This window comes from Haliaeetus leucocephalus, unplaced genomic scaffold (genome assembly GCF_000737465.1).
Source record: "Haliaeetus leucocephalus isolate CR32 unplaced genomic scaffold, Haliaeetus_leucocephalus-4.0 Scaffold162, whole genome shotgun sequence".
In the NCBI taxonomy this organism is placed as follows: Eukaryota; Metazoa; Chordata; class Aves; order Accipitriformes; family Accipitridae; genus Haliaeetus; species Haliaeetus leucocephalus.
Window position 1 is genome coordinate 9817525 of NW_010972598.1, and position 20103 is coordinate 9837627.

The 20103-nt window shown below is 42.0% G+C and overlaps 1 protein-coding gene across 1 annotated transcript; it reads left to right on the forward strand.

The window, feature by feature from the left end:
* Nucleotides 1-713: 713 nt before the first annotated feature.
* Nucleotides 714-19598, forward strand: UNC93A (unc-93 homolog A (C. elegans)). Its single transcript, XM_010562964.1, has 8 exons — nt 714-800; nt 3206-3387; nt 4141-4370; nt 7459-7584; nt 10557-10774; nt 11921-12056; nt 13610-13741; nt 19333-19598. The coding sequence occupies exons 1-8, from the start codon at nt 714-716 to the stop codon at nt 19596-19598; spliced, it is 1377 nt and encodes a 458-aa protein (XP_010561266.1).
* The last annotated feature ends 505 nt before the right edge of the window (nt 19599-20103 follow it).

Genomic DNA, 20103 nt, shown 5'->3' on the forward strand with positions numbered 1-20103 from the left:
AATCCATGCTAATTCTTGGCTTCTGAGTTGATGGGAAAGATAGGGAAAAGTTATTTTCATGACTATGACTTGGTAAATTTGAAACACCAAAGCCTCAGGGTTCACTACAGATGAAGACTCTCTCGCTTGCCAACTAGCCAGCAAACTTGGTTTGCTATGCTGCAGGGCTATAGAGCTGGTGTATACAGACGACGCTGTAACACAAGCAATCTCATTTCCTAGCACACTTTTGTAACCTTAGTTAAGCAACAGGCCTAATATAGATTTCAGTACAATCTTTTAGTCTTTGCCCTTTGTGGATCAGTGTATCTTTATGCCAGTCAGTCATTTCACCACTTGCAATTTTTTTCTTCCATGCTAGTGATAGGAGAAAGCCATATAATTTACGACTGCAATACTTAATTCAGTCCAAGTGTTGCAAGTGACTTATGTACCTATGTAATAAAACCTGACAGGTGTCCTTTGGGAGCACTCGTTATTGCCTCAGTCATAACAGGTGAATGAGTAACAACTCTGCAAGGAGTTTTCAGTAGCTGTACAAGTAAAGTTCACTGGCCAGTCCTCAAATAATTAACAACTCTTTCCTCTACAAATACAGTGAGAAGTGACCTTTTCCAACAAAACTTAAGCTGGTTTTCTCCAACTCAAAGCATCCCCTGGAATAACTGGATCAGCTCTGCCCATCTCAGACCTTTTGTTTCGTATGAATCAACATGGAAAGGAATCTTAAGAATGTTTTGGTCATTTCTTTTGGATTTTTACTTCTCTTCACAGCTTATGGAGGACTCCAGAATCTACAGGTAAGTGGACCATCTCCCATTGGTTGGCAGGACAGTTGGCCTCTAAGGACATCAGGCCAGCTAGTAGTGTGAAACCCACCAGTCTTTCCACAGTTTCTGTGAGGAAGGCATGCGCAGTATTTTTTATAAAGTGGGTTAGGACATCAACTTGGTGCAGGTTAGTATTCCCCACCCAGATCCATAGCATTTACTAAATATTTTATTCTAATACTTCTCAAATAGTTTGAATACTTGTGTCAGACTACTTCTTTAGGTGCATAAAAGTTGTTTGAAGGAAAACTATATTTCTCTGAGATTTTTCTCAAAAGAAGATATTGCAAAATGGAAAACAAATTCCATTTCTAGAAAGGATTTGTTTTGACTATTTCTAAATTGCTATAATTTTATTATTATTATACAGCAATGTAGAATAATAAAAATGTATGTCCAATTCATTAAATAATTTAAGTATAAAACAATACAATAATTCCTGGCATCATGATATAACATAATAATAAAAAATATAATTTTAAATCAAGGGCAGCTGTGGCTTGTATTGGCATTACCATTTTAGAACACACTAGCAGAAATGGTTTTTCTAGAATGACTTGAACACTCAGGATACCATCAGAGCTCACTTGTTTAGCATAGCCAAAATAAAAGACTGAGGGTTACTCTTGCTGTCTGTGAATACTTCAGAGTAGATAAACCCAAGGAGGAACTTCTCAGACTAGAAGACTCTGCTGGTCTAATGATAAATAAATGGATATAAGCCACCCATGAGCAACTTTAGGCAGGATATTAAAAGATGACCCTGATCAATCAGGTTGTATTTTGCCACTGGTGTAGGAATCTGTATGCTTTAAAGGCGGAGCTTGATACATAACATGATGCACTTGTTTGCAATAACAAGGGGTTGACCTCATTTCAGAAAGAGGTCCCTGCTAGCTCTGTACATCTGTCTTCTCCTCTCCTTGAGCAGTTTCTGTTTGCTGACACCGTCAAATTCCAAGTTCAGGGAAGTTCTGCAAAAACAGTTCCAAAAAAATGGATGGAGATGTTATGACCTGTGCAGACTAATGAGGTAGGGGAAGATAAACCCAAGAAGCCGTGAGTCAGCCCCACCATCTGAAACCATGCATGCTCAGGTTAAGTGCCGGAACATAAAGCCTCCCCTAACGCTGCGGGAGGGAGTAGTGCTGATTCACAAAGTAGCCCTTTTCTCTCTCCGTTTTGTCTTGGTGGTTAAAGAGGACTTGCTGAAACGCAATCAAAAGTAGGTTATTTTATTGTATTGTAGACTGCAGGAGAAGCTTGAAAAAATTTCATCATTTATTTCAACATCCCCCTTCCTCCCCCAAAAAAACCCAACCAGTAACAATTAAGCTAATCATACGATTTTGGAGGCCTGGCTTCTAATTTTTGGAAGCTGTAGTTGACAAAACCAGGCATGTGGTGTTTCAGAAATAAGACCTCTGTGATCAGGAAGCCTCTTTGCCTGTTTACAAAACAACCATTCTGATTCTCAAACATGTTGACACTGCTCGACAGAGAACCTCCTCACCTCACTGTCCTGATTATTGCTTCTCTCCAAGGGTGCTGCACGGTTGCCACCATGGTCCTGCACGGCCGGACCACGCAGCCACCACAGGGCTTGGAAGTGTCCAGTGTGGCTACCAGCAGCCTCGATCTCCTCCAGTGCTCTCCAGTGCTACCCCACAAGCATCCATCCCCCCTTCCAAAATCGTACTGGATTGCATCAGCTTCTAATGAAAACAAACAGGAAAATGTTGATAAGCAGCATCTCGATGTTCTCATTGCAACTTTCACAGTATCAAGACGAGAGGACAACTGTTCTGAGCATAAAAATATAAAACCTGGTTAGATCAGTAAAATGTTTTGCCTCCCTTGTGAAAATGTGGGTGAATCAGTTACTTCCAACTACAAAGGGCTGCTGTGAGCATATTAGGATATTTGGACCTTGGCCTCTGAAGAATTTAAAAATTATCAGACCTGTAGTTTAAAGCAAAGAATATTCCACTGTTGCTAAGTCAGCCCTTCCAATGCAGATCTGAGGATATTCCTGCCTGAGACAAAAACTGAAGGCCAGGAAAAGAGGTTATCCTTCATTCAGCTTGCTTTCAAAGAGAAACTCAAATGAATTACATTAAATAATCTAAAGTCTGACTTACCAAAGCTTTGAATCTGAGCAATCCTCACCTGGTTTTGCATCATATTTTCACAAATGGGCTATCATTGTGAGGAAAACCGTAAATCCATAATCAGGCTGCTTTGGGGAAAGGAGACGGTAATACTCAGCCCCAGCTTCTCTGTCTCTCTATTTCTGCCTAAAGCCCCTCTCTATACGCCATAGTAACATGTGCCTGTGATAAAGTTTGTCTCAGCCACTGTTTTTGTCCATGCAGAGCAGTCTCCACTCAGAAGAAGGCCTAGGCGTTGCTTCCCTAAGCGTTCTCTATGCTGCGCTCATCTTATCATCCATGTTCCTCCCTCCGATCCTCATCAAGAAGCTGGGCTGCAAGTGGACCATCACGGGTTCTATGTGCTGCTACATTGCGTTCTCCTTAGGGAACTTCTACGCTAGCTGGTACAATTTAAATGCTTTATCCCTGCCTATTGTGTTTGAACAAAATCAGTAAGGACAAAGTTCTTTTTCTTCTCAATTCCTACTCTACCTCTGTGTTGCGGATTTGAGAGTTGGATGCAAAAGGTGTTACCTGCAAGAAACAGGGATAAATAAATCCAGCAGCAAATGAAGCAGAGAGGTGAAAGGCAGAATGAATGTATCCATCTGCCCACCTGAAGCTGCTTCTCTAACTCATGTGTATAGCAGTGATTTCCCTTCAGAAAAAAAATTAAAAATCAGAAGTTTCATTTAAAATCCAAATGACTTCTAGGACTATTTTTTAAAAGATTGAAGGGAAGGCTCTCTTCCAGCCAGTGGCTCTGGGAACAGAGGACCACAGGAGGAGGCCAGCTCCTGCCTTGCCTTTTTGGAGGTGGATGAACAACTTCTGCTCTCCAGTGACAGGGGACGCAACTGTGTGGAGGAAAGTTGTTGTGATTCATCTTCGGAAGGGCAGGTGCAATTTAATTCTCAGTTACAAGAGGATGAGGCACATGAGCACAGCCTAGGCCTAGCCCCTGGGCACAGCTGGGAGTGCTTGCACATCCTAAACTTCATGAGACTGTCCCTTTCTTGGTTCCGTGTAACAGATTCACTGAATCACACAAAGGATAAATCTATTTCTTTGATGTCTATTTTTGCCTCTGGATCTCTGGGCAAATGATTATTATGCTAATGGATAAAAACTATGCTAAATAAAGCGTTCTTTGGCAGGTACACACTAATCCCTACCTCTGTGATCCTGGGCTTAGGAGGAGCACCACTATGGTCTGCCAAATGCACTTACCTCACCATTGCTGGCAATTCATATGCTGAGAAAGCAGAAAAAAATGGGAAAGACATTATCAACCAATACTTTGGGGTCTTCTTTCTGATATTTCAGTCCTCCGGCATCTGGGGAAATCTTATCTCATCCTTGATATTTAGCCAAGCTTCCACCAAAGGTAAAATGTATTTTAAAATCTTCTTGTTTCTTTCTATAAACACCACCTAGTTCTAGATAGTTAAAAGGTAGATTTCTGGAGCTAAGCTGGTGACACTCAGTTGCCTTCATAGTCGGTGGAAACAGGCACTTCAGATGTGAGGGAGCTTATCTGAAGGTAGATGTCTGAAATAGATGGGCTAAATTGCTCTCTGAAGTGCCTATTTTCTATCAACTCTTCATCAGCTATAAAGAGACTCCAGACAACTAGCTCAAAAATAGATGTCAATTGAATTCCTTTTGAGTTCCACCCCTGTGTTATAAAGCATAGATAGGCTGCTGGCAGTGACAGTCTTTCACGTCTGACTTCCATTTAAAGTGAATTAAAACAAAAGGCGAAACACTGAAGCAGCCTTTTCACAAAGCTTGTAGCATTGGATTAATTTGCTGTTAAACATTCAAGGTTAGTCAAGCTGACGCTGATGCTTGCTGAAAACGAGTCCTTTACAGAATTGTCAAGAAGAAATTGAAGTAGCTGTTGGCAGGAGTCTGCATGCCAGGGCTCCTCTGCTGTATTTCAGGCTCAGAGAGCAGATGCTGATGTAGCTTGAAGAAATCACTCAAAAGCACTGCCCTCATTTTCCACGTTTGCAACTGATGTAAGCTTTAAAGTTGTGAAGAGAAATTAATACTTGGACGCCACCTTAGAGATTCAAAGTGCCACAGTGCATCATCATTGCAGTCTCCCCTGCATTCCCTATCCTGTCAAAGTCGGAACGGGATGGACATGGAAAGAGCTTTCCATACACGTTGCTACTATGAATAGCAAGAAGTTACCTCTCTTCCCTGGCTCAGTTAAGCAGTATGTCCTCTGGAGGGTATTCGAATAGGTATTAGGTTAAAACTGACAGGGAGCTGGCATCAGGTTTTACTCTTTGAATTCCTGGGTTTATGGCAAAGTAGTTGTCACAAGGTGTGATACTTACGGAGGATCATGCTTCCTTTAAACCCAAGCAACTATAGATGAAACACCATCAAAGCGGAATGCTGAAGGACTGTATCAAGTGCAACAGAGCCCTGCTGACCTGATCACTGAGCCACACGATGTCTAGGGAGGGACTGCCTGTTCTGATTTCACTTGCAGGGTAGGGGCTGTGGTACAGCTGTGGGGTCTGCAGCAGACTGTGACCATGTTACTCTCCTCTGCCTCACAGCACACATCATGTTAATAAGAGGATTAAAATACTCCTTTTTTTTTAATTTTTTTTGTCTTGTAAATCCCCCCCTAGTTTTACATCTGATGATATTCCTCTAAATTCTAAAGAAACCCTTTTACTTATTTTTTTATCAATTACATTAGATTTCAGAAAATGCTGTGTTCCTGGGAGGTGTGCTGTGAACAGCTCTCAAAGCCAAAGGCCTTGAATATCTTCACAGGAGTCATGAGCAGCCATACCATAAGCTTCCCAACTGTGCCTTCTCAGTGAGACTCAGCTTTAATCTAGAGGGAGCTTCTTGGGGGGCAAGGGGGTAAGGATGTCCACTCACTCCCTTCTTTTCCTCTCCTCTGACAGTGCAGGAAAGTTATCCACCCATATTTTTCATATACTTAAAATGTGTAATTTCACTGAGCAGTTGGAAAGATATGGTATGTATCTGCAGAATCAAAATGCATAAAATTCAGACACATACGTACACTTGACATACTGCCTGCATCATTGCATCCAGACACAGCAAGGCAAGCTACACCATGAGGTAATACTACAACAGAAGGCAGTAATCAATGTAAATTACAAGAATCATCCTTTCTCACTCATCAATATTGCAGCTTTATTTCCAGAGGAACAGAGCAAACCTTGCCTTGCAGCTTCCATATCACTAATTGCATGTGCATCTTCATCTTCAGATGATGATGCATGGACAGATAAAAAACTTGTTTTACACATTTCCACACTTTACTAGCGTGACTCACCTTTTGCATATGGTAATTTTGCTGAGCGTGTGTTTATTCAAAACTGTGTAGCTGTAGCCACTGGCTATAATAAGGTAATGATTTTCTTTATGTTTTTAAGTTTTATCTGATGTTGAACCTAAAGTTGTTTATGAAGCTAGTTAAACAGCTGATTCTCATTGCAGCAGCTTTGATTAGAAGCAATGGGGAAAAACACACTAAAAGTAGTTACACAATAACCCTAATTGAAAAATTACAGATCAAGTTCTGTTTAAGAAATCAGCCAAGTTACACTGTATTGCCCTTTATTATGCTTGGACCAGTGACAAATTCTGCAGTGAAAGCATTGAAATATTTGTACTGTTTTTTGATCATCCCTCCCCACTATACAACTTATTCAGGCTCACGCTTTGGGTTAATATTTTTTCTTTACAGAAAGGGTGCTGGAGGAAGTGGGCACGGTGTTGTGGTGACACACAAGGTGCATGTGTGTCATGCATGTGTGTGGCTTTGACACATGCCCAACACAACACTGATGAGATTGAACAAAGCGAAGGTCTTACTTCAAACCCTGCCAAACTGTTCTAGTTTCAAGTCTGTTCTCAAAGAGTAATAAAGCCAGTAATAAAGTATCAAAGCCAGGAAAAGCTGTTTTCTTGGAAGACCGCATTAGTGGGTAATCGTAATACAAATTTATAAAACAAAAAGATGTCTTGAGGTGGTTTCCATTCCTATAACATACACAGAAATTATATGGAGAGGGATAACATGCTCTGGCTGTAAGAACTGAGGTCCATCAGTTCAGTGGTGGCGTAAACTGAGGGAGCTGTCTGGTGGGGTATTATGATTAAGAGGTACAGATACACACTGGAACTTTAAATACTGTAAATTAAGCTTGGATTCAGATTTCAGCCTCCGGCTTTAGTCCATGTCTCCACAAAACCATGAATTCAGTGTTGTCTCTTGAGCAACTGTTTCTGTTAAACCAAATTTTTGTGTGTTAAACTGGGATTCTGAAGTTAAACATCTCTAATCAGGAAGGATTTGAAACCAGGACCAATCACCAAGTGCTGGGTTCCCTTCTTATATGCTTACACTTAGTGTTCACTCATCTGATCTTTTCCCTGACCTGCCTTTCTTTTGGTTCTTACTGAATTAGTGGAAATCTCAGAAGAAAACCTGGCATGCTGTGGCGCATATGACTGCATGACTGATACCAGTAACACCACTGGGCCAGCAGAACCCTCCAACTCCTTAATCTACACTCTGCTAGGGATCTACACTGGTAAGTAATCCACACAATCTTTAATGAGTATCACTGATGGGGAACTTACTACTTCAGGGCATGGTTTAGTGGGCAACTGGTTGACAGTTGGACTCATTGATCTTAAAAGTCTTTTCCAACCTAAACGATTCTACGATTCTATGATTCTATACTTGTGAAACCTAGCATGACTGCAGATTAAGTTTCCAACTTATTCCTTCAATCCAATTTGCTAGAAGGAAATAAGATATGTGAAAGCTGTAAACAACTCCTTCCTAAATAGTTTCAAATGCTTTGTGCCAGTGCTGTATCATTTTGGCTAAAGGAGCAAGACATTCTTTACACTTTTCACCTGTAATAAAGCTGAAGCCCAGTCTGGTGACCCCACTGTTTCACCCAAAGTCAGTGTTGCTCTACAGACTAGAACCAAAAGTATGCCCACATTGCAATTAGAGGATTAGAGCAGCTTATCCAGTTATGCATGAGACAGTTTTAAATTCACTATCTTCAGGATCAGCAATATCGAACTGGTTACTGATGGCATTGGGCAGATTTATATATGCATGCAGAGGCCCAAGATGCTAAGAGCAGCCCAGCTAGTGGTACTTCAACTCACCAACTTCTAGTCATCTGGGGCTGCCTATCAGAACTGGCTGATGTCCTACCATGTGTAAAACAGTTTTAGCACAAGAACTGCACTGTAATTAGAGGTGGACCTGAACCACGGCTCCAAGAACATGCAGTCATTTGGGGGGAGTTTTTTGGATCCCTGCTGAGATTTTACAGCTTCAGTCAATTCTCAGCTGTGATGCTTGAATTATAATACCTTAGCATGAAATGCAAAGATAAGGAGAAGCACTAGGCGAATTGGCATGTCTCCCATTTAGTAACTACAGCTGCTATAGACCTTCCTTGCATAAGGCTAGAAAGGAATCAAAGACAGGGAAGGCTGATGCCATCAAAAATTGGAAAGACAAAAATAGATGTGCAAAGATTCGTTCAGTGAGGAAAGTTCAAAAAGTATCCGGCTCAAAACAAGTTACTCTCTGGATAAAGGGGAAGTATCTGGCAAAGCAATACGTCACCTTAGCTCTGTTAAAATATCTTTGCAGTCTCTGCACATAGATGTACTCTCTATGCTGAGACAGATGCACAGAATTTGTCATACGCTCAAACAGAGAGCGTGTGATCTGGTCAGAGCCAGCCCTCACCCTGCAAGGGCATCGCAGCAAACCTTCTGTCCTTCCCCAAGCTCCATTCCTAATTGGTGAGAAAATGCAAAGAATATCCCCCCACTTCCCTTCCAGAGTGTGCTGGAGCTGATGCTTTTCTGCTAAAGGCAGGTGTGGCTCACAAGTTTATATTTAAATTTGATGACTAATGTATACAGCACTCCCTTAGGCTTTGCTCATGCAAAATGAATGCAACCCTGCTCTCTACTGACCCCGCGTCAGTAGGGTTTCATTTTTCTTTTAAGCTCTTAATAAAAGATATGTCTTTTCCTACCTTGAGGGAAACCAAATAGCCAAATATTTCATTCACAGGCATTTTTAAAATGTCTCCTCTATTTGGTTGCTGAATACATATTTTGCCCAGCTTGAGTGCAGATAATAATGGATAAGTCTTTTGTTGTTTAGTTTTCTCAAGGACTGTGGATGTTTTTATTTATGTTCATACCAGCCACTATAAAGCCATGCAGTTACTTATCTCCTATAATTGCTCTTGATTCATTTGGCATATTTGTTAGAATATTTGTCCTGTAAACGTGGATGTCCTGGTCTCGCCCAAGTCCTGCAATCAGCCCATAAGCACTAATAAACACCCTGGCAGAACCAACAATGACTTACATCATGAAGGGTTTAGAGCTCAGCCACAGTGGAGAACCAGGACACTGGAGAATACAATTTCATTCTAGGAGACATGGATGAGAAATAATAAGCAATAAAAAATTGAGGCAATTTACTGTAAATCTGCTAATGCATTTGGACGTTAAAAGTTCACAGAAAAAAGCATGCCCATACACAGTAACATGGGAGTACATTAAAAGGGCAGTGTGGATGGGAAGAGGTGCTTGGTTCTCCTCTTACGCTGAACTCCACTTGTTTCCATGGATGGAATTCTAGTCAGCATAAGTAAGAGAGGAAACATAATCATGCCTTGCATCGGTAACGAAGCAGTTGTGTACCTGTGGCTGCCTCATGTATATTATGAGACACAGTTATCTTCCTGATAACGCGAATAAAACCGTATTGATTTACTCTACAAGTAACAAACCTAGACTGATACATACATGATCATTTTCTGATTAACTACCCCATGTATTCTTTCATGTGCTGCTTCTGCTAGGAAATTATAGGTTCAAAGCTGTAACTTCCGTCTTTTTCAAGTCACTCAGAGTTGCTCACTATCATCTTTAAAATAGCACATATTCCATACTCACAGCATGGCCCTGAGCTGACCGAAAAAAACCCCAAGCAAAAAGCAACATATACTGGGATCCAAGACAGCAGTTCTACTTCTAGCCCTTTATTTTTCTTTCCATGTGTTTGAAGGAAGATCCCCCCTAGCCATGAAAACCTTGGCAGTGGAAGTGAATATTCCTCTCTCGTGTTGATTTAAAGCCTTTTGATAGCTCCCGAGGGAGCTGTTTCTGGCCAGCTCCCCATCCCTGCGACCCCTGGCTTGCCCTGGAAGGGTGAGCAATCACCCTCTGTGGCCGTGCAGCTGGCCCGGCGGCTGTCACAAGACAGGCCAGTCACAGTTAAGCTGAGGGGATCTGCGAGGTGCACAGCTGTATGCAGAAGATGCGAATGTAGATCAGGCCTTCTTGTTTACACAGAAATGGCCTTTACACTGAAGCGGAATCAAAGGCATCGGCCAAAACATCCCACAGAGCTAAGCACTAAGTCAGAACAATAACAGCAGCAAGCGACTTCCCATCATTCTTCCAGCATTCCTCAGTTTTTCATGAACTTTTTGTTTTGTTTTTGCAGCTAGTGGTGTGCTAGCTGCGTTGCTGATTGCTATATTTCTGGACGAGATCAAATCTGACCAAGCAGAGACTGAGAAAGAAATACTAGAGACACCATCCTTTTGGTCTACGTTCCTAGCAACTTTCCAGCATCTTAAAGATAAAAGACAGTGTCTTCTAATCCCTCTGACAATGTACAGTGGGTTTGAACAGGGATTTCTTTCTGGTGACTACACAAAGGTGTGGAGGACAATGTAAATCTATTTCTGTCTGACTGGTTTTTGTGCCTTTGTGTCTTACTATTGCATCTGATCTATATTTACTTGTTAAATGAAGATGTTTTCAATGGCGATTGGTGGTTTGCTACATTACTGCTTACTTCTACTTGAATGAACTCTGAGTGACATCTTCAAACAGGAGAGGCCAGCAGTAAATATGTCCCTTGGAACAGCCTCAAAAAGAACGCTGTAGAGAGCTTAACTCACCAGTGGAGGCCACAGCAGAGAGCTACAGGTTCAAAATCTTCAGCTTGTTGTAAATAACAAACTGGGAGAAAAGCCAGAAGTCTGCGAAGCTTTTTTATCTTCCTTCCTTCTGGTTTCCCTAGAGTTTGTATAAGTGCAAGTCAGCACACATATCACGTATTTTATTTTGACAACCTTTACGGTAAGAGAGCAAATCCTCAACATGGCTGGCTGAAAGCCCTCACCAGTCACGAGTGCAACAGGTCCAAACCCTGATGGACTGAAATGATCAAAACCACCTCTGCTCCTCCACTTTCTCTACAAACGTAGACACACAAGCAGGTGTGTTCTCCAGACACTCAGTGAGAAAGCCTCCAAAGAAAGGGGGCAATCTTCCTGAGCTGCTTATCTGAGACTTAAGCTTTTTTTTTAACCTTGCATATAAGCAGATGGAAGAGCGCACTTGCTGCTGTGTTTGAATGGATTGAAAGGGGTACTCCATGGCCACCTCCTTTGGTCTTATGCTTTGATAGGTGAGGTCCTCTTCATTTCCTGGGAGCTGCTCTGTAATGACCATAGTGCTGACTGTCAATTTTCATCTCTTGGGCTGTGAAGGGAAGGGCCGAAAATTCCTAGTGCCACTTCCAGGAGTTTTATTTGCATAGCGAGCAGTGGTCTGATTTCTTCTGCTTGTTACTGCTCTGTTTGCATGGCATCAGTCTGGCTGGGAACTGGGTTGGGAATATTGCTGCTGAAGGCCAGCTATGTCAATACACCAGGGACTTGTCAGCAAACTCTATAGCTGTGCTCCTTTGATCTTGTCCATGCTGGCTATTTACCAAATACTCAGGCTAAGACCCTTGAACCTTAGCTGAATGTTTTCACTGAAGAAAATGTGACACCACTGCCTCTTCTCTTCCAGACATACGTGACCTGTGCCCTGGGGATACATTACGTTGGTTATGTGATGATCTGCTTTTCGGCTGTAAATTCCCTCTGCTCTCTGCTCTTTGGAAAGATCTCTCAGTTCACGGGTAGAAAACTTCTATTTGCATTAGGTACGTAAAAGTCACTTGAAGGACTGATTACCTCATGTAATACATGAAATCCGGTGTTCCCTCCTTTACATGCACTACAAAGGGAGAGCTCACTGTCAGCTATCAGTTAAAACCAAAGTCAACCTGAACCCAAACTTCATTCATGAGAAGAAAGGCAGCACAGTTAACCCCTGTATTCAGGTCATTGCCTTACATCACTTTGCTGGTGGTGTAGTTCACCCTGCTATTGAGGGCACTATCTACTCAGAAAGTGCCCTACAGCTCTGATGCTTTATAGCTTTAATGCAACTAGTGATAAATGATTTTACGATACAGATGTTGAGGCCTACACTATACCTAAGAGGGATTTCTCCACCGGGGTGAAACCTTTATGGAGCAAAAGCAACTGAGAACCTTGTGAGATACGCTGTTGATTTGCGTCTCAGGGGATGGTAAACTTGGAAATTTCAGCAACCGGTCTGGGAATTTCAGGAAGATTTTTAAAGGTTAGCCTGGTGTCCTTTTCACTACTTGTTCTGTAGGAAGAAAAAGAAAAGAAAGTCATATGCCAGTGTGTCAGGCTAGAGTAACTTGAGGGCTTGTGTATGGGACGGTAATTGTCAGGTTGCCATGAAAAGAGGTTTGTATATTTAAGAGCATCCCTCTCTCCAGAGAACAATGTTCCAATGAGTTACAGGGTAATGGAGGCAGAAAAATACCAAGAAATATTTCATTTGTATCCCTGTATCCACTAAGCATACTGAAGCGTACTAGTACCTTACTTCCACTACATAGTAACCTGTATTGTTAGAAATGTCACTGACTGAGTCAATGTGCATCTAGACATTCTAGGCATTTCCTCCACAGGAAATTTTAAACCTGGGCAAGGAAGAAGAAATTTAGAGTCCTTTATGCTGCAGTCACTAACTCAGAGATTCTTCTGTCCTAGGTCTATATCTCATGCTATGAAACTCATTTTAGATTAAAAAAAATAAATATCATCATAATAATGAAAAACCTATAGTGTTAGTATTGCAAGACCTCTGAACCTCTCCTTTCTGTTTAATAGTCTTTGTACTCAGCCTGTGAAGGTGCACCTGTGGGGGGAGGAATCAGTGGCTCATTTACAAACCGCTTTTAAAAAGAAAGAAAAAAAAGTCACCAGATGCTCTAGATATCCTTAACTGTCTCCTCTGGCCCTGAAAGAAAACCTCCGTTTCAGGACGAGGTAATGAGAGCAGAAGGGTGCCTCACATGGTGACTGCAAGTCTTTCAGCAGCTCCTTCTCCTACTCAGTGGCAGTTCTTGTCCTTTGGGCTAACAGCCGTATCAGCGCCGAGGATCTCTCAGCTCAGGACACTGCTCAGAATTATTAATTGAAGACTGTCAAAGGACTGCATTGTCTTGTATTTCATGTGTTATCAACTCAGTCAGCACAAATCTCAATGAACCAGAAAGATTTTAAGATTGCCTTGTGCTGTAGTTGGGGGAAGAATTTGAAAGTGTTATCTACTGCTATCTGTCCTGTTTTGTAATTGTATTTATATTTCTCTTCTTTTTTTCTAAATCAACAGCCACGGTTACAAATACCACCTGCATAATAGCACTACTGCTGTGGAAACCTCATCCTAAGCAGCTTGCTGTGTTTTTCATATTCCCTGCTCTTTGGGGCCTATCTGATGCCATTTGGCAGACACAAACTAATGGTAAGTCCTGGTGACAATGAAATGTATTCTCTTGAGATATAAAAACCTGCATGTTTGTATTTATAAAGCAACACGTGCATAAAAATCATAATGGGTTTAAGACAGCATGCAAAAGAAATACATTAGCTCATTGGAAAGTAGAAGAAATAAGAATAAGTTGGGAATAAGAAAGTAAAACACTCATTAAACAAATTTTTCCAAGATGAAGAGAGAAGAACACTGCAGAAGATGATAACAGATATTCAGAATAAATATTCTGGAGGAGTATAAGTATTTCAAAGAAAATTAGAAAACTAAGAAGAATGATACATTTAGTCTGTCTTTTGCAATAAAGGAGAGCACTCTGGATAAAAAAATCAACTCGAAGCTCAGCAGCAAAAGAAGCAGCAAATTAGCTGTTAGGAGTTATTAGAAAAAAATTGAAGGAGAAAACCACAGAGAGCAGCACTATGTAACCAAGTAAATCCATGCAGTTCTGATTTGCTCCATTTCAAAAATCATAATCTAATGTGATAAGGCATAAGGCAATAAAAAGGAGCAGAGTCATGGGAGACTTCCCATTGAAGAAAGACTAACAAACTGGAACACTTTAGCCTGGACAAGTGATAAGTAAAGAAAGCGGTCAGTAAGGTCATTAGTAGTATGGAGAAGGTGATTGGAAATTCACTGTTTCTCTTAATAACAGAACTAGTGGCACCAAATAAAGTTATCGGGCAGCAGACTTTACAGAAATCAAAATAAATGCTCTTTTCACACAATGCATAATCAAAGTATGGAATTCATTACCAAAAATGTAAACATTTTTAAGCTGAAATTACACCACTGCAGGGGAAAATGTTCTTGGGGGCTATTAAAGCCTGGTGGTCCAGAGGAAATCTCCAACTCAGAAAGTCCCCATGTCTTTGATTGTCAGAGTCAGGAGGGCATTGAGGCAGAAACATCACCGTATACTTGCCTCATTTCTTACACTCTTATCCTAGGAGTGTGTTACTGGAAGTATACCATTGGACTTCTTACCTAATGCATTACGGTTGTTCTTATAATCTATGTTCTTCTGATTTGTGATACAGTGCAATTATTATGTACTGACAGTTCAGATAATGAGTTGATACAAATCCATAAGGAATAATTTAAACTTATCCCTTAACCAAAACTAGACAAAGTTCTCTTATAGAGATTAAAGACAGACTAAAAAATGCTGGAGAGGGCAAGAAAGAGCTATAGTCTGTGATAACTTGTAGTAAAGTCTGCTCATGACTGTCAGCCACACTCTTTTTAAATCAATGCCATAGCCTGGGTCAGTAAGAGAGTTAAATGCTCTCCCATCTGCTCCTGTACTTTGCCTCTTATTTCAGGAATATTGTTTTCCTGTATCTCAAATTCATATTTGGCAGATGCCATAGGGATATGCATGTGACAGAACTAGCTCATCTGGTCCCACATCAGGTTATGTGTCTTGGTCTCCCTCCCTCTGGTCCCTCTGGTTGCTTCAGTAGCTTAGATGATTTCACCCACTAGATAAGTTGTCATGTTCCTCCTAGAGAGCCAAAGGGAAAACACCACAGTCCTTTGCCCGGCACTGACAGCGATCTCCTTTCGAGCACATGTAGAGTCCCTGCCTCTCCACACAAGGAAGTGACCAGCCGGAATTCTTCTCTGCCTGTCCAGCAGCTCCAGCTCATATCCCTTAGGGGAGAGCTAGTACATACATTGAGAGGGACACCCTCTCATCTTCTCTCATCCCAACCCACAGCCTTGTGCCTTTGGTATAATTGTAAATCAGTGCTCGCGTTATTCAGGTTCATGGAAGGAGAACACCAGTGAGGATTTTCTCTCTCTGAAGTAAAGCTGTTCATTCACTTCCTACTTCTTCAGCCACAGTCCTCCTGACTGCTCATCAGGCTTCTTCCCAACACTCTTGAGAGCCGTATCTTAGTCTCCCACTGGGATAAAAGACCTGCCTTTTGTCCTGCTTCTTTCTTTTCCAGAAAGTCTTGCCCTCAGACACTTGGCTTCTTTCAGAATCACAGAAGGGTTGAGGTTGGAAGGGACCTCTGGACATCACCTCGTCCAACCCCCTTGCACAAGCAGGGCCACCCAGGCAGAGCCAGCTACCCAGGACCATGTCCAGTCAGCTTTTGAATATCTCCAGGGAGGGAGACTCCACACCCTCCCTGGGCAACCTGTGCCAGTGTTCAGTCACCCTCACGATGAAAAAGTTTTTCCTGATGTTCAGAGGGAACCTCCTGTGTTTCAGTTTGTGCCCATCGCCTCTTGTCCACTTTTCACACCACTGAAAACAGCCTGGCTCTTCAGACCAAACTCTTCAGGGATTTACATACATTTGAGATGTCCTTTGAGAAGGACATCTCCTCTGTAAGGTCCCTGCATGCCTGACAAAGACAGACCTGATGCCCTCGTTAGGAAAAAAGAGGTAAGTACAGAGGACCTAGGTGTCAGAGAAGGTGGCTGGGAAGTGGCTGCAGTTCCCAGCCCCCAGATGAGGCATAGATGGTGGACAGTGCTTCATGCTTACTGGATGGCGAGTGAGCCCAACAACTATGTGACAAGACTGACCTCTATTACAGCACTGTAACAGGTCATCTCCGTTCCCAGATTCTTGTGATACTTGTGAAAATTTCATGTTTGTGTCAGCTGGGAAAAAAACAGATATTCCTTACGCTTGCACAGTATCTTTTTTTGTCTGTACCTTCTTCAGCTGTTCCACAGCTCCCAGTTATAAAATTATAGAGTGTGCTTTGTCACATTGTCACACTGCAACATCGAGTGATGACGTGAAACCTTATCAGAGAGGTGCAGTGACAATACTCCATAGTGCTGCATCCCAGAACAGGATCTTCAGTTTGACATGCCCATTTAGGACTAAATCTCTTCTTCCCTTCATCAGTTTTATACAGATATACATCACATGAGATATTCCCAGCTCCAAAGGCTATGAGGTGAGATAAGACCTCTAAAACAGCACTGGGGACTAAGGTTTGTGGTCCTTCCTTTGGCAGGCTCCCATGACTGTTGCTTGGGCCTCAGTAGATTAACCACTGAACAAATACAATGGCGTTGTGCCACATACTTAAGGCATTCCATGGTAATCGAAATGGCTTACTTTGGCCTGCTGTAGATAGTTAATACTGGAGTTCCCCCTAGAGGATATATAGGCTCACAGTAGATGAGTGGCTTCATGAGATGAAGGTTTCCTAACATGTTTGTGTACACGTGTGGACACTCTCATTTATTTCCAAAGAAAGCTGCTTCATTTCAGAGTGTGTAGTGCCCTCTCTTATCTAGCCTGAACACAGATGCTATTCTTACCCCACCGGCAATAACTGCACTTGGGGCATACCAATTGTGTAGCACAAGACCTATCAGGCAGACTACAGTAAAATAAAGTTCCTTCCAGGCTGACGTGCTTCTTTAGAAAGGATATGAATCAGTCTGGAAAGTTTGTAAACCTGGATTCAAATAATTTCCAGCAGTCCTGTTATAAACCCATGCCTACTAGTACCAGGGGAAGGAGTGGGAAAATGGGCAGTGGTAAACAGGGAGGATAATTTCCATGGAAATGAGCTGCAAGAATTCAGACCTAACAGCCTCTCCACTCACCCAGCCTGGCAGGTCCTGCTAAAGCTTCAGCCAGGCAACTTGCACCACACTGCACTTGACAGTGTTTGTGATAAGGACAAATGTTTAGGTTCGAGGCAAAACCACCATTGTGCTTCTATGTAACTGCTAGCTAATACCACATATGCATCCTGGAAACGAGAACTTTCCTGCCAAGTCAGCCCTTCCTATAGCTGAACCTTGGACTAGATGCTCACTCAATTCTCCCATTGTTTTGATTGAAAAAAAAGCTTCAAAATAGCAAGGGAAAACAGGTACCAGCTGAAAGCCAGAATCTTTACACATAGAATTGTTATGGCATCAGAAATCTTCCTATATTAAACTCTCCTCATTAATCCCTTTCCAGAAGATAACACAGGGCACACCAGCAAAGTTATATGAACAACTTGTACTTGTTCATTTATTAGGCAAAACTATGAAGGATTATCAAATAATTCACACTACACTACACTCAGGCAGTTTAATGAACTAAGTACATCTTGTGATGCACTTATCCAGATTTTCCATCATGTCTAAATTGAAACATGCAGTAAATGTCCTCTTACAGCTATCAGGATGCAGTAAGTTTCTAGATACAGATGATGTCTCCCCCTTCTTAACAAAACCAAAGGGTTAGTTGAGCCTACCTCCACTTCTAGAGAACTTTGTATTCCTCTGTGCCTTTTGGCTGAATGTGCATATTTCAAACAGATGTGGCGTTAGATAGAGAAGTGGATGAGAGGAGTCAAGGTTCACGCTATTCCCCCCCTTCCCTCTCTGCACACCACAGCTGAGTCAGTGGAAACTCCCGCTGCTTTACCACCACCGATGCTAGCTCAGAACCCAGAGGAAAGCAAGCTCGCTCCCCTTCCCTGTGTGCCCAACTAGTCAGACCTGGAGGCTGGGAATCCCTCCCTGACTCCCAGCTGTGGGGGTGTACAGCTGACTGAACTCAGTGGGAGCTTCCCAGTGAACACAACTGCATTAGGATGATGATCAGTTTAACTAAGTCTCTATGTCAAGCAACTTTCCCAGTCGTTGCCCAGAGGTTCTGTATGTATCAAGGATATTCTTTTTGTCAACCCATCCAGGAGCTGAAAATTGGAAAACCTGGTTATCTCCGAGATATCCTCTGCATATTAAATCTGAGCCCTGCTGTAGTGCTCTCCTCAACTTTCTGATTTAAGTGTTTGGGATCAGTTTGTTTCTCTTAACTTGGCAAGTATGAATAGCAGACTACCATCAGCAACACTGTGCGAGCCTCACCTGGAGGCTCCCTGCGGCCAAGTTCTGGTGAAAACAAGGGACATGCATTTTACGTGAAGAGTTTCTGCATGTTCTTAGGCAGGGGAAAGAAATGGTTTGAAGAACAGGTAGGCAGTGCCTGCAGGGTCCATGCAGGTTCCCACAAAAAGTGGTGAAGGATGGCAGCAGGGAGGTCCCTATAGTTCTTTGATCCTTTCTACCCCACACTGAAAGAGCAGCTTGGTCCCCAAGGATGGTGTTGTCCCTAGACAAAATCGCCTGTTCTGTGAAAGTCTGTAAGGACTTGGTATCACCTTCTCAACCTTCTTATACATGGAGATTCTGTGGTGCCAAGGGCCATTGCTGGCCATCTCCTTTTCCTCCTTACTTACCCACTCATCAGTGCAAGAACTTTCCTTTTTGTGGCTGGTAGTTTGAAAAATAAACTTCCTGCCATCTCACTTCAATAGAGCCCATCCTTTCTTCCTTCCTCCCATTTTCTTTCCCTTTTTCTCTGATATTCTCTATTTTGTCATTGTTGCTCTGTTATTTCACTTACAGCAATTCACAGGATCACAAAAATATTTCAAGACAAAGCTTATATTTTCCTTTCTCTGACATTTATGAGGGAGGGTCTATCTTCCCCATTGTGGTGTACTTATTCCCCTTGCAGGAAATACATGGTTGCAGACCTAATCTTCACAAGCTGTGTCTCTCCTTCCTTCTAGGACTCTATGGCATTTTATTTGAGAAACACAAGGAGGCTGCCTTTGCAAATTACCGTCTCTGGGAATCATTTGGATTTGTCATCGCCTTTGGTTATAGCACCAAATTGCAAGTCTACATCAAACTGTACATTTTATTGTCTGTGCTTGTGTTGTCTATGGTGACATATGGAGCCGTTGAATACCTTGAAGCTAAGAGCTCCCCTGGGACACCTACTGCTACAAAGAAGGAAAATGTAGAACCCCCCACCCAGGAATCAAGCATGTAATCCAACAGGGTCAGAGCAATGGAGGCAAAGCAAACTGGCCAGCACCTACAGGCATGTCTCCAAGGGTGTTCCAATGTGTACTGTCTCCAAAAAGATGGTAAAGGGACAGATTTCAAGGCCACTATAATGCAACTGTCTTGGGAGTAAAAATCTCTTTTGACACATCAGCTTTATAAGGGAAGATTATCTGACTTCACCCTTTCATCCGGATGACCAACTCAATGTTTTCTCCTTTTTTTAATTAATAAAGTCTTAATAAATGTAAAAAAGACTCTTAAAATCCTCACATTTTTGTATCTGTGGATCAGACTTAGTACCACAGTTTTACAATCAAATCTGAAAAGCCCACATGTGAAATAAGAAGATGACAGCAACTGTGGTTGCTCAGCTGATGGTGGACAACACATCATTTCATGGAACCACTAATTATGAAGATTTACATTGTTCTTACTCTGCATTCTTTAACACTTGCCATAAATAACATCAGGTTATAAACTGGCTATAG

Coding starts and splice junctions, on each gene's coding strand:
- UNC93A (XM_010562964.1), top strand. CDS start 714: ATGGAAAGGAATCTTAAGAATGTTTTGGTCATTTCTTTTGGATTTTTA. Junction 3,388..4,140: donor GGGAACTTCTACGCTAGCTG/GTACAATTTAAA, acceptor GTTCTTTGGCAG/GTACACACTAATCCCTACCT. Junction 10,775..11,920: donor TTTCTGGTGACTACACAAAG/GTGTGGAGGACA, acceptor CTTCTCTTCCAG/ACATACGTGACCTGTGCCCT.